General features: G+C 41.1%; 1 protein-coding gene across 11 annotated transcripts in view; it reads left to right on the top strand.

The window, feature by feature from the left end:
• mctp1a (multiple C2 domains, transmembrane 1a) overlaps positions 1-14,162 on the top strand; it is a 149,707-nt gene that overhangs the window by 44,172 nt on the left and 91,373 nt on the right. For 10 of the 11 annotated variants that reach the window (XR_003984072.1, XR_003984071.1, XM_030417203.1 and 7 more), the window contains one exon: positions 9,783-9,903. Coding sequence is in view for 9 of the 11 variants with exons in the window: in XM_030417203.1 (XP_030273063.1) it covers positions 9,783-9,903 (121 nt within the window). In the remaining 2 variants the exon portion in view is untranslated. Of the gene's footprint in view, positions 1-3,731; positions 3,851-9,782; positions 9,904-14,162 lie in introns of those variants that run through there. The other variant, XM_030417210.1, reaches the window with a different exon arrangement.

A 14,162-nucleotide genomic window follows, 5' to 3' on the forward strand; every position in this document is an offset into this window, starting at 1 on the left:
GCGGAGGACAATGATGATTAGTCGGTTGTCATTGGTGAAGGGAGGAGTGTTTTGAGTTGCTGACACACTCCTTTGCTATCTGTGGCCAAGGCTGGCCAAATGGAATTATGGCCAAATCCGCAATGTGTAGCTTTTTAAGTGCATGCCATTTTCAGTTTATTAAGAACAAAACATTACAGTAATAACAGTAATAGTACAGTCACTTTAACCAACAGTGCTGCTTCTTGTTCATGTAAGGGCATTTTTCTATGCCATGGTTCTGCTGGCTGTGAGTTCTTTTCAGAAATACACAAGCAAAAGAGCCTAAAAAGAACTAAAATTGTCTCCGCGGGCTTTACAGCAGACATCACACTGTTACTTCACTTTCCCGGTGTCAGGAGGTCCAGGAGGGAGAAATATACTGTAGTGTACTGTATCTTACAGCTGGAAACAACCTCAGCCTGAATCTCTTGCTTCTCCTGTATTTGCCTCCCCCATATGTCCTATAATTAGATCGAGTACATGAAAGATACGTTTCTGGAAATTCAGGCTTCACTGACAGACCTCGAGAGCCTTCCTTCCCTCATGTGTCTGTGTTCTCAAGTGTCTACGCACTGTACGTGTGTTCATACATTTATCTGTGCATGATTTAGTCAGCAGGTCATTCAAGAGGTGAGCGGAGGAAATGGCAGGGTTAGCAAAAGTGTTTTATTTTTTTTAATCAGTGTGATGGCACTGAAACTAATGTGTCCTGCCTAGCTGGGTCTTATTATTTGTACATGTGTATGTGGTGTGTGTGTGTGTGTGTGTGTGTGTGTGTGCGTGCGTGCTTCCCTGTGCATATGCAAATTGCGTGAATGTGTCTGTCGGCATGGAGGTGTTTCATATGTGAAAACCTTGAGATATCTGCTTGATGGATGACTGTATATCCTGCGCATTCAAAGCTTGTTAAGAGGCTCTGTGCCTGAAAATGAATCCGCCAGGAGAAATAATGAGATCATGATACTAGCCTGTGAAATATTACAACTCTGTCTACATTTATTGTTACACTCACTTTATACACTGTTATGTTAATCCTTGAAAACAACAGGGTATGCTTATAAAAAAAATATTACAATGTTTTTGTTTTTGTCTCTTTTTTTTTTTGCCGTTGCGGAGCAACATTCAACTAGATGTCTTATGTTTTATGCCCACACAAGCTCTAGATCCATGCCCTCAAGGAAATAAACGCTCAAAGAGTAGACAAAAGGTGCAGACTTCACTAGTATGTGCCAGTTTTTCTAACCTCACCTGACAGACAGCTGCTCCAAATGTATTTCTTTATCAGTTTTCTTGTTTTTCATTTTTTCACCAAGACATTAAAAAAGACATTTATTACTATTCGGGGCGGGGACACATTGATTTGGACACAGATTTTGCTACAAAACACATGTTCCCAAGAGACAAGACTGAGTCATCCTGTCGGTGAGGCTTAGCAACATGATCTAGTGGTAAGCAAGGCCTTCCATCTCTCTGTCATCGAACACAACAGTTAAAGGCGCATCTGTCACCAGCTACGTGTCAAATATTTCATCTCTGAATATGACACCAGGCCGCGCACTGCTGTAAGATTATTAACCGATGATTAAAACCACAAATGAATACACTGGCTTCGGTTTTAGCTGGAGGTCTGAATACTCATCAATATATCTAGTTAATGGATTGCTTTCTGTCTTACTGCCTAAACTGTAATCACACAGACTGACATTCACAGCAGTGCTGTTGTCTAGACTGTTTGTATCAAATATAGATATTTCCTAAGGTTACACTCTGCAGAGTTTACAGCAAACATTGATTTGTTTTAAATCCTAAGGGAGCATACTGTTTTTTTTGCTCACCTTACTTTACCTAAACAATGTGCACACCAACATGCATTCTTTGATGTTTGCTAGTGTGAATGATGATTGTACCGCTGAGTGGAATCACATAAATTCTTGCATTGATTGCATTACACAACTCTCATTATAATAAGATCAATTGCTGTTATATTAAAGGGTAACCGTTAGAAAGCTTTATAATGATAAATGTGCAGTCGCCTTAACCTCTGACACACACAAAAAATGCAATGATACGCACATCCAAGTTGGAAATCCAAGTCAGAAACTCTGACGTAAACATAAATGACTTTTCATCATTTTTTGCTTTACTAATGTTTGAGTTGTAGTCGTACAACTTTGTAGTTGCCGTTTTCATTTCCATCCACTTGATTTATGATGATGAGTCTTTGCAAGCATACGTTAAAGGCCAGCTCCTCCAGTTTTTTTTTTAAGTGTGCTAATCTGATAAATCAGCTGCTGTAGTTGCACACAGATCTATTAAAAGCACTATAAAAAAACGTCTGTTTGCTGTGGGTGTCCATATTTTACTGAGCCTAAACTTCTGTCAGCTGCGAAATTAGGATTCTTCCTTTATCTATGTAATTAAGGATATTGACTTCTTACTTTGATGATACTCATACATGTAAAAATCACATTTTCTGTACCAGATACTGGTTTCAGGCAAGTACTTGCTCAGCTCTACTGAAAAATATTAAAATGAATGTCTGTAAATTTGTTCACATTAGTTCAAGAGTCAGAGCACAGGCGCCTGTGACATTTCACTTGGCTAACATAGAGGAATGAGTCATGTTGAATTCAAATAAACCTTTATCCACTTTACATACAAAGACCCCAATCCATTAATGGGATTTTCATGGGCTACCTGAAGTGTATTATATTAAAGATATTTTTTTGCTAAAGTTTGTTGCTCATTGCAATTTTAACCCACATGATAGTGACTTACAGAAAAAAAAACCCTAACTATAAGAATATTGCAATATTATTTCACTCAAAATAACATAAGAGTTGTTTAAATAATGGGATATTCAATATCCAGTGAACACATCATAAAAGATTGACAAGCTATCTTAGACCAATCAGAGATGACTGAACGCATCTATTCCCACCCCCCTGCTCCCTTCTTGTGTCTTGCCTGAAGAGACAGAGACTACTGCTAACAGGGTTGATTAAAAGACTGAAAAAGTTGATGAAACTTCAGGAAATACCAGTTGACCTTGATGATATATGCTGTACGCTGTATGCTGTGACTTTCACAAAGTATTTTTGAAGTATCTTTGGAAAAGGCGAATTAGCATAGTCGCTAGCTTCAGCGCTAGTAGCCTTAGCTAGTAGCTTTAGCTAGTAGCCATTAGCTCCAGTGGTCGGCCCTTTGATGTCTGTGACCTTCCAGCGCACACTTCATCTGTACCACCAACATGACTGAACATGTGAGCTATTTCATGTGAATGTGCCCAGCTTGATAAGAGTTATTTTTTTTCTTCTAAATGAGTGATTTGATTTAACTTGAACCTCATTGATTCATTTTCATGCACAGAAGATATTTTGTTAGCAAAAATAAGGAAAATGAGTTTACTATAAAGTGGATAAAAGTAATTTCGTTTTTTTTGCATGTGTAAATGTGTGTTTTAGTTACTTTTACTCAGCCTATATGTTACAAGTGTAGAAAGTAAGGTGCAAAGCCTACACAGTGTGTTATTTTGTAATTAACGGTCCATATTAATGCATTTTATGTGATTTGAAAAAGGGAGAAAATTACTACTGATAGGCAAACAGTAGTTAAAGTAAAACTAATTATACTTTTCTGACACTGTTGACAGGCCAGGTTTTTTTTTTTTTGTTTCGTTTTGTTTGCACTTTTGGTTGTTCCTTGATTAGGATCTTTGCTGATGGCGAGCCTTCCCACCAGGACCCAGAGAGCAGGAGAGAGAAACAGTATGCCAAGATACTGCTGGGGTCATTGAACGCATCCTGTTTCTACTGCACCCTGTGGTGTGGTAGGCCAACTGCTACAAACACCCTCACACCCCGCCTCATCATTTTCATTCCCCCTTATATTTATCTTCCTCTCCCAATACACACACACACACACACACACACACACACACACACACACACACACAGATACTCCCCCTTAAACTAGGGTCTTGAACTCACCTTTTAACTTTTCATGTTTTCTTCTGGAAAAAACGTCAAGCATCTTCATCTTGTTGGACTAATGACTGAGTGGTAGGTTACTTTCCAGCAGAGTGCTGCTTGTAAGCAAAACTGTGATTGCGTACTGTGGGTTGCAGGAGTTTGCATCTCTACTGGCAGAAGGAGAACTGTCACAGAGTCCTTGTTAATGAGAGAAGCAGTAACAGGTTATTGTTATGCAGGACTGGAGGTGCAGAGCCTGGAAATTACCTGCCATTGCTGTGAGAAACGAGAGTCTGGCTCCACAGTGCCCAGGGCAAAATACAAGCTTCCTCCATAAAGACACGACGGTCATGACATATAATCCAGAATAAAAAATATATGACTTCGGTTGATGTCCCAAAAGGGAAGTTTTCCATCAGTTCTTTTCACTCACTAGTTTTCCCTTTAAAGGCGAAATGTGAATTTTGAGAAAAGTCTCCCAGTAGGCCGTTTTAACTCATTTCGAGCGGCAGTGAAGCTTAAACTGCAGGGCTGTGCTTAAAGACTTGGCACAATGGCACAGCACAGCACAGTAGTCATGTGGTACAACTTTCAAAATAATGTCACCATCAGCCGTCACAGCCAGTAACTGTGGGGGCTCAGGATGTTTGAAGGAGCGAGAGGAAATTGAAGTCAAACACAAAAGTAATTTTTGAGTCGTGGCTGAGTGAACAGAAGGGAACGAAAAGACTGAAGTTCCGTGCGTGCTTTATGTTTCTTGGAAAGCAAATACGGAAATGTAGGTCTACTCTCTTGAAGGAGGAAGAATCTTGTCCTAATTCAGACTGACTAAATGTTTCTTATCTCACGATCAAAGCTCTACAGAACTAGTGGAACACAGGAAGTCAGAGGGGAAACTTACTGACAGTGAAGTCCTGCCAAATCCAGCAGAATAGTACTCTCACTTACTGCATACTTACCTGGTTGCTGATGCTACCTGGGATCAGGGACTGTTGTTATTTGGTGGAAAGGGCTGACAGGCAGTCATTCATAAACACACAGTTTACTGTCCTCAGTTTAGTCCATCTTCTTAATATGTTACTTCCAGACGTTACAACGTTGATCGCCACTTCCCACCAACCGAGTGTTGTTTGTAGAGTTAACCTTTCATTACTGGCCGTTTTCACCTGGAGCTTGAGAACAAAAGGGGTCGTGTGTGGGTTGTGAGTGCATTGTCAGCGAAGAGCCACAATTGCCTGTCATCACATGATGAGCCACAAAACGACCAGCCTGATCTTTTTACATATGCCACATTGCCACACTGACCTCGTTACTAATCTTTCCTTTTTTATGTGTTTGAGACTGTGGCTGAACGGTGGAGATAGAAGCAAGATGTTGACGTAAAAGGCCAAAAACTGCTTGTGAAAAGGTCATGGATTAAGTTTTGGCTGGCTGCAGAAATGTGTCAGAGAAATGTTGAAACTGTTTTTCTTATTCAGATGTGTTGTTGCGTCTGTGGACCTTCTGTATTTTATACAGTGTAACTTTAATTGAAGTTCAGGGGAGTCAATAGAGGTCAGGCTGTTTGACTAAGCTTTTTTATGGCTTCATATTAACATGTCTCAGAGCTGAGCTGATGCTTGTGCGGTATACCCAGGAAATCTTCTCCCGAACCTCTTGTGCCTTTTCCTCTTGGACTGTGAGCAGCAGATATTATGCATTGTGTTTGTCTGGAGTCTACTCGAGTGGAATATCCTATTGACCATTCACTGTCATCTTTCCTGAAGTGTGATGCATCGTCTGTTTTATTTATTGATGAAAGATCAGGTCTCCTCTCTCTGATGTACGTTAGATGAACCCTACACACACACACACACACACACACACACACTGCTCACGCATTGTATACATGCAGAAATCTCCCCTGGGAAGTGATGAATGGATGCAGGGTCGCCATCAATATTTGCACTGCAATGTTGAACCCTATTCAAAGCATTTACTTAATGGGGAACGGAAATTGGTATTGACTGATATTTGAATGGATTCAGGTGGAAGGGGTTTCTGCAAAAAGTGCTTTCCAGTGTATTCCTCCAGGGTTTATTTAATGTAAACGTAAAGTGCTCTCAGGGATCATTGCATGACATTCCTTTTTTTTTCCTCCAGTATTTACATTGTGCTGAAGGATGCTATGTATTCAAACAGGCCTTTGCGTGTATTTCTTTAATATAAGCATTAAATAATCTTTAGTTAAAGATCTTAAATGATAATTTTTTGGTGGGGAAAAAATCTATTTATGACAGTGTGAATACTTGCAACGCTCATAAATGGCTCTGTAGTGTTGGCCAAATAAGCACAGACATACACCCGGACTGTTGATGTGCAAGCTGTCCCTCCGCCAAAATGTTTATTGCCCTCTGGGAGTGGAGAGAGACTGAAAATTGGGTCGTGGCAGGTATTGTTTAGTTGTCTGTCAGCTTCAAGGGACCATGAAACACAGAGCAGTTGGAGTGGGAAGGACTTTGTCTGCCTTTTCTTTTCTCTCATCACTTTTCCTCTTGTTGTTTCTGTCAGTGTGAATGTGTGTCTCGCCTGTGTCTTTGAAGTGTGTGGCGATCTCTGAGGACTGAGCGTGCAGAGGCAGGGGCTAAGGTCTACTGGACTCTGGGGACACAATAGAGAGGAATCTCTCTCCGGGTCCGTCCCAAAGGATTGTCAAGGGTGATGGTTATAGCACAAAATGACTGGTTCAAGACCCAGAGTCTTCTTTAATGTGTTGGTTTGTGGGCAAGAGAGTGTGTGGTTGCGTGTCTTTATTTTTGTGTCAGTATTTTAACCTCACCTTTACTTTTTCTTTACCGAAAGTTTTTTGTTCTCTTGTGGCAACGTATTGATTTACTAATGTACAGCATTTTTCATAGGTTTTATCTTTAAAAAAACATTTAAAAAATCTATCAATTTTGTTTGGTACGGATATTGGATGTTTGCAGATTCAGATACTGATACCTAAAAGGAAAAAAATATATATCTCCTATTGTTATATACATCTACAGTATTTTTTCCATACATCCATAACATAAACAGTCAGCACCTTAGACTGTTTTTTCAAAACTCTCTGGTTCAGTTGATGTCAGTGATGTTTATTTCACAATGGTGAATGTGATGGTGTCACTGTTCGGAATGATCTCAGCCATTGTTTGGCATTTCTGTGCTGCATTTTCCTGTCATGTGTATTGATGCTCACTCGAAGAGCTCAGAGCAGAAAATGGCACGTGGGCTGGTATTCTTTCCGAGGAATCCTTTTTCTTAATCGTTGTTTGCTATGATGTGACCTGACTCGACATTGTGTTGCTCTGCGTGTCACTGCTCGTTAGTCACATTTGTAGAGGGAAGGGCTTATGGTCAGAACCCTACGACTGTTGTACCCATACACATGCACACGCGCGCACACACACAGACACAGACACACACACACACACACACACACACACACACACACACACACACAAAGCGTACATGCACATACACACAAAAGCGTACATGCACATACACACAAACAAAGAGAGGGAGAGAGTACAATTACAGTAACTTACATGAACTGCTGACCCGTGTTAATCCTGTCCAAACACAGCTTTGACTCTCCGTCTGTCCCTGAGCGTTCACATTAGATTTCTCCAGATATTTGCAGAGCTGAGTGGACCTGTTTCCCGGCAAATTACAACTTGTTTTTTTTAGATGTATTTCATAGTTTTCGTCTTCCCCAAAAGATTCGACTCCACATCCATTCCCATCAGTTTTTTTTTTGCCTGTTTGACTGCAGGTGCTGTGGAGATAAAATTGTTTTCGGCCTGACTTACCCATGGAGATTTGGTAGTGTCATGTTTTCCACAGCGCTGTATGTATCATCCTGCTGCTGTGGTTTAACATGTTGCTGTGTGTAGTCTGAATAACCCACTGCACATTAACATTTTGACATCATGATAATTTTTTTGTATGATTCCCTTTCCACATTCGTGCACTCGCATTCAATTATTGAGTATTCACGAAAAAACAACAACAACAGCGTAAGAATATGTCCAGGGGGTAGGGTTCATGAAACAGTCTGTCAGTAGAAATACCTACCTCACTGGGCTCTCCTCATGCATCTTTTCCACTCTTGTTGTTGTTGTTGTTTGCACGATAGCAGCCTGTACTTCCCCTCAACAGACAATGCTAGCGTGCTGATGCTTTCTCCTTCCACAAAGGTTAACTGGAGCCTATCTCCGGTCATCAGTTTCTTGTTATCAGCCCTACATGGAGCGCTGGTGCTACGGTTTTCTGATTGCCTTTTCATACTATTAAAATCAAATACAAATCAAATGTTTCCTACACTCTCTGCTGCAAATGGTAACTCATTATACGGCATTTGTTTCCCCAAGTGACATATTTATCCATCTCAATTTCCTCGCGCATAGAAAATGAAAGTTAAGCATCATTTCCATTTAGGACATGTTATTGTGGTAATTTTTGGAGAGCGGCAGAAGATAATCAGAGTGGGACTACAAGGACCACAGCGTAATTATACTCGCCATTATTAACCTGTAGCCTCAGCGCAGGGCTGTCTCTGAATAATGAAAGAACAATGCTACACCATCATATTCCACTATACCACCATCGTGACACCTCCAAAAATAGGGCTTTGGGAATGTTGGCGTGCAATATAGAAACTTTTTGCTTTACAAATTGCATTATCTCACAGATATACGTAGAGATTTATGTTTTACGGCAGTCAGGCGATACCAAGGGAAACAATGATATTAACAATTACAGGATATGTTATGACAGCCCTTATCTGAATGAATGCCTCTGACATGACAGTGTTAATAGGGAGTTTCCTCATGGGTTTTCTTTCCCCGTTTTTCCATTTGCAATCCCCGTTTTTAGCTTTTCAGGGATGTCTCGTCTGTTCCTCACTAGTGGGACTTACTTGTATGCCAGCTGTCTGTTAGTAGCCTCTCAGAGGTCCACTAGCATTTTCCTGCTCTTTTGCAGTTATTCTTATCCTCATCTTAGAGTGCGATAGCCGGGGAGAACATGACAGGAATGCCCACACACGGGTTGTCTAATGGGGAGGGGAGGGAAATGAGGGTCGGGGAGAATAAGAAGAGCGAGACATGGAGAGAGGAAGTGAGCTGTAGTGGATCTCCGAGCCTAGCCTGGCTCATCATGTGGTTTGCTAATGGGCCTCCTCCAAGAGAAGCCGCGATGAGAGCCAGTGGGGGCTCCCCGTCAGAGCAGAGTACAGCACTGACCTCAGGGCAACAGCGTGACATAAAAAGCCACCGAGCTGACCCCTTCCAAGAGCTCCACAAGGAGGTTGCGTGCCTGCTATGATTTACCAGAATGCACACACGATGTACAAAAAAGTAATCTCTCCGTACCTTTTCCAGTCTGTTCCTGTAAACTTTTTTTTTTTTGCTTTATTTGAGGATGATTTATTCAGAGCATCGTGATGCTGCAGCAACAATTCTATTCTTCTTTTTCGCATTAAGGACACAAACAATCGAAAAACAGCCCACACAGCCAGTCATTATCTCTAAATGTGGATGATTCTGAATCAGAGTACAATTTGTTATCTGCCTTTGGTGTAAAAACGGAAAAAAATGTTTTTAAGCAGGCATATTTAAGATTTAATAGAACATCTACCGTTTTGCATTAGCAGCTAATCCAAATATATTCTTGCTGTTCTTTTCTTTTCTCTTTCTTTGTCCTTATTAGAAAGGTAAAAACAACAACAACCAATACCTCCATAACTGATATAACTTCTCTCTACAGGGCATCAACATAGTGGGACCCAGTAATGCAGAGCCCACGCCTCGACCTCCGAGTCCAGCCATGTACCAGCTGGATATTGTCCTAAAGAAAGGGAACAACCTGGCCATCCGAGATAGGACAGGTAGGAGCTCTATTTATTCTTCGCATTACCTCAGCAGTATCGAGGTTTATGTAGAGAGACAGGGTGAACAGCTTTATAAATCTGGCCCACCAAATGAAAGCTTCCTTGCTCTGGTCTCTGTCTACCTCCCTCACTTGTTTTGACACTGCACCCAGGATGCTGCCATGCATGAGGCAACATTGTTATTACATCTTCGATCTCTTTGTAATCCTAAGGGGAATATATATGCCTCGTTTTGTCAATTTAATATCTTCCTTGGCACTTTTTCGCCCCTATTTCTTCCTCTTTTCTTTCAGCTCACATATTTCTCTCTCTCTCCCGCTCTCTCTCTCTCCTGATGTAGGGTTTTATTAAATCACACACATCTGGTCCTCACAGCTCTCTCCCTTTTCCATGTGTGAGGCGAGATGGAATTACCAGAAATGATGCAGCACTTCATTTCCTGTGCATCTAGGCATTAAATGAACCCAGCCTGGGCTTTTCCTAGAAGTCACATTAGACGCCAAAACAGTTCATAATCCTGTGGTACTATATTGTGTAATATGAGTGACTCATAGTGTGAAGTCTTTCTCTTTGCTACCCAGTGCAAAAGTCCAGACCATGAAATAGCATTTATTATTGTATGCGACCTGTACTCTCACACAGTTTCCTGCGTTGTGAAATAAATATTACTTCAGTAGCTTTAAAGGACCAAAGTCAGCGACATGAAAGAAGGCTGAGTGGCACTCGGAAATGTTTGAAACGAATCACTTGAGCAGGAGTGGGCATGTTTATGTAGTGCTATCTTAACACAGTCAATTCATTGCATGTATCTGTTTTTCCCATCGTTGGAAAAAAAAGATATTTGATCCACTCTTTCATCAGAAAGAATAATGCATTATTTCAAATGACCCACTCTGAGCCAGCGCCGAGGTGTAACTGTGATTTTAATTGCGGGACTGACAGCCTTATGCTCACTGTGGAGCCCACATACTTTCTTTAAGCAGTAGGGGTGGGTAAAAATATCGATTCATCAATGCATTGCAATATATTTTTTCCCAATTCAATATCGATTCATAAAATCCTCTGAATCGATTCAAAACCTCTCAGTCCCCGCCTCAAGCAGCTGGAAGCGTCTCGCCCGCGACCTCGCTCGAGGGTCGGAGGGTGATGCGCCGCGGAAACACTGTCGGACCTGCGGAGGCGGGTAGCCGATGTCTGACGCACCGCTCTTTCGGAGACAGTAAACTCCCAGCGCAGCCGGTCTCACCCTGGCCGCTGCACCATGCGCCCGCGAGTAGCACTCTCCTCCAGGGAGGGAGGGGGGGTCAGTGTCAGCGTTTTACCCCCTCGCGTCTGGCCGGAGGGCGGAGGGACGGCGGTCATGTCTATGTTTATGTCAGACAAAAATGTACCATGCAGTCCTAGAAACAATGGCACTTTCTCAGCTTAACTATGGTTGCACTGTTTTATACCTAAACACATTGAGTACCTTTGTTTACATTTCAATTCGAACTAGAACTTCCTAGAGGAAAGATTTATAATTTAAGATGACTTTTTTTAATTAAAAAATTATCAACAGGTACTCTAATGAATAATTTGTTTATTACTACTTATTACTGAACCGATATCGAAGCATTTAAGTCAATATTGAATCGAATCGATATTGAATCGAATTGCGACCTAAAGAATCGAAATCGAATCGAATCGTGAGGTTCTTAACAATACCCAGCCCTATTAAGCAGTAGGCAATTATGTGATACGTAGTGGAACGGCGAGCCAACAAAACAAGCGCAGACAGAGATTTTCTTATAAGGTCTCACAGACAGTGTTTTGGATGGTGACGGATGCAGAGGTCTCATTAGCAGTTGTAGGTGTCACCATGACAACGGATCCTAAATAGGCTCACCCTCGTACTTTTTGCCCAACTACCTGTCGGTCTGGATGATGATAAGGAGCAGCCTGTCCTTTCTTAGGCCTATCCAGACAGCTCATTACAGAGAGAGGGAGAGACAAAGACACAGTCAGATAACCACTGAAAAAAAGCAATAATATCTTATTAACAACCAGAGAAGGCTACTTTGGAGTAATAATGAATACAGCAGTTGATGGCAAATCCTGTGAAACTGTCATTTACATGCAGCAGACAGACACTGGATTGGTGGGATTTTCCTTGAACCCATCTGTCTGGGCTTCATGTCAGGTATGTAGACTCGAGAACAGCTGGGTTTTGAAATACAAGTAGTTTGCCTGGTGGTGCAATCTAGTTCTGGTACCAAAGGATTCACTAAAATCTCCCACATGAATTATAAATGATGCAAATATTTTCCAGGTTTGTCTGTGAAACATATTGGTGCACAGCTCTCTGGAGATAGTCTCTGTAAAATGGATTTTCAGATATTCGTAACAAAAAGTAACACCTGAACTTAAAACCTCAATTTGCAGTCAAGCATACTAAACACCTCATTAGAATGATACATAAACTAGTGAGGTTAAAACTAAGACAGCCAAAGCATTGCTTATCCATTAAGATTTACAAACCCTTGAATCATTCACCATGAACCATTGGAATTATTATTATTATATATTACTATTTTGAAGTTGTGATTTATTCTTTTATTAAGTGCAATCAGTCTGAAAATTGAGGAATTCTGGGTTTTATGAACAAACGTTAAGGGAGACTTGACCAGAGTGGTAACCATAACCATAACTTGTTCACATTTATTGCAGCGTTTCTTCTGACACCACAGCTCTGATACATGCATCCAAGCGATGTAATGCATCCAAAAACGAGGCTGACTGGCCAGACACAAAAGAGGGGTGGTGGTGTCTCAGTTAGGAGGGGTATCCAGTCCAACATTAATCTCCCCTTTATGTCTCGAGTAAACTTCCTGATAATGAAAGGAACTTTTTGTGCCTGAGTGAGGCAACAAGGACAAAGGGATTAACTACAGTTGAAATGGGACAGCTCCTCACAGCCAATAGAAGGACGTGTTGCCGAACAAAATCTGAGAAAAAAACATATACAAGTAATGCACTTTAATAAGACAGTGGAGGATAAATAACGGCAGCAAGCAAATCAATAAAGAATTTGAAGTAAGATTGTGCCCAACCATTCTTTTGGCTGTTCTCCAGAGAAGTACTCTTCACATTTGTTGATGGTTATATAGGGCTACAGCTGCATCTAAAGCAACAGATTACCTTAACTAAAACCTTAAATTTTTGTTTCAGATGTCAACTTACATTTGTAGTCAGGGTCTCTTTCCATAATGAACTTGAGCAACCAACCGTTGCCATGTCATGTTGCACTGGGGGATACACATCATGCTGGAAGAAAGAATTTTGTACGCTTGCTCAAAACTCAGAGAATATTACTGCATGAAAATATAAAAAACTCAAGTAAAATTTTAGTCATGCAGGGATTTACTCCTTAGTCTAAGGGAAGACAACATCCAGAAGCAAAAATGCAATGAACCAAATGCATCACCCTGTGTAGTTTTTACCCTTACAGATGTGAAGCCTGTTGCCAGACAGACTTTTTGAGCCCTTTATTGCCATTTTCTATAACCATAAATCACCAACTTAACAAGTTTACATGTAAGTAGCTCATCTGCCAGCTTTATGTGTAGCTGTTCAGGTCTATGATGACATGGCACAGTTCAAGGTTAATTTATTTGTTGATCTACAGCACAGGGTTTTGCAAAAAAACAAAACAATGCAAGTTGTAGTGCCTTTATGCAACACAAAAACACGTTTTGTAAGAGCACAAGTATAAGAGCATAAGACGCTGCTCTGTACAGTGGTGGTACGGCAGCAGATACAGGTTAAACAGACTGCGGCTGAGAAGGGTGTCGTCAAGTATCTTTTTGGCTCTGTGCACACACCTCAACACAACAATACCGCCGATGCTCGGTAGATGGTACCAATTATGACTTTGGTGGTTTTTAATCACCTGCTGCAGAGCCTGCCTGCCCTGGGCTGTGTCCATGGGTCACACCGGTTTGTGACGTTTCTTATGCTCTTTTTTTAAAGTTGACTAGAACTTGGCACTTGAATTTAAAGCCTCTGGGCAGGATTTCATCTGACTTTTATCAAACATTATTGCATATTTTGCCATTAAATGCACTTCAACTAATTAAACTGCACATGAAATATAAGCCTCTGATTACTGGAAAGCCTCTGCTGTGGTTGTCGAGAGCTGTCTCGTTCCTCGTAAAGCATTTTGAGCTCTCACAGCCTCTTGCACTCATGCGTTTCCGCTGAGCATGCAGGTGCTGTCA

This window comes from Sparus aurata, chromosome 5, assembly GCF_900880675.1.
Source record: "Sparus aurata chromosome 5, fSpaAur1.1, whole genome shotgun sequence".
NCBI lineage: Eukaryota > Metazoa > Chordata > Actinopteri > Spariformes > Sparidae > Sparus > Sparus aurata.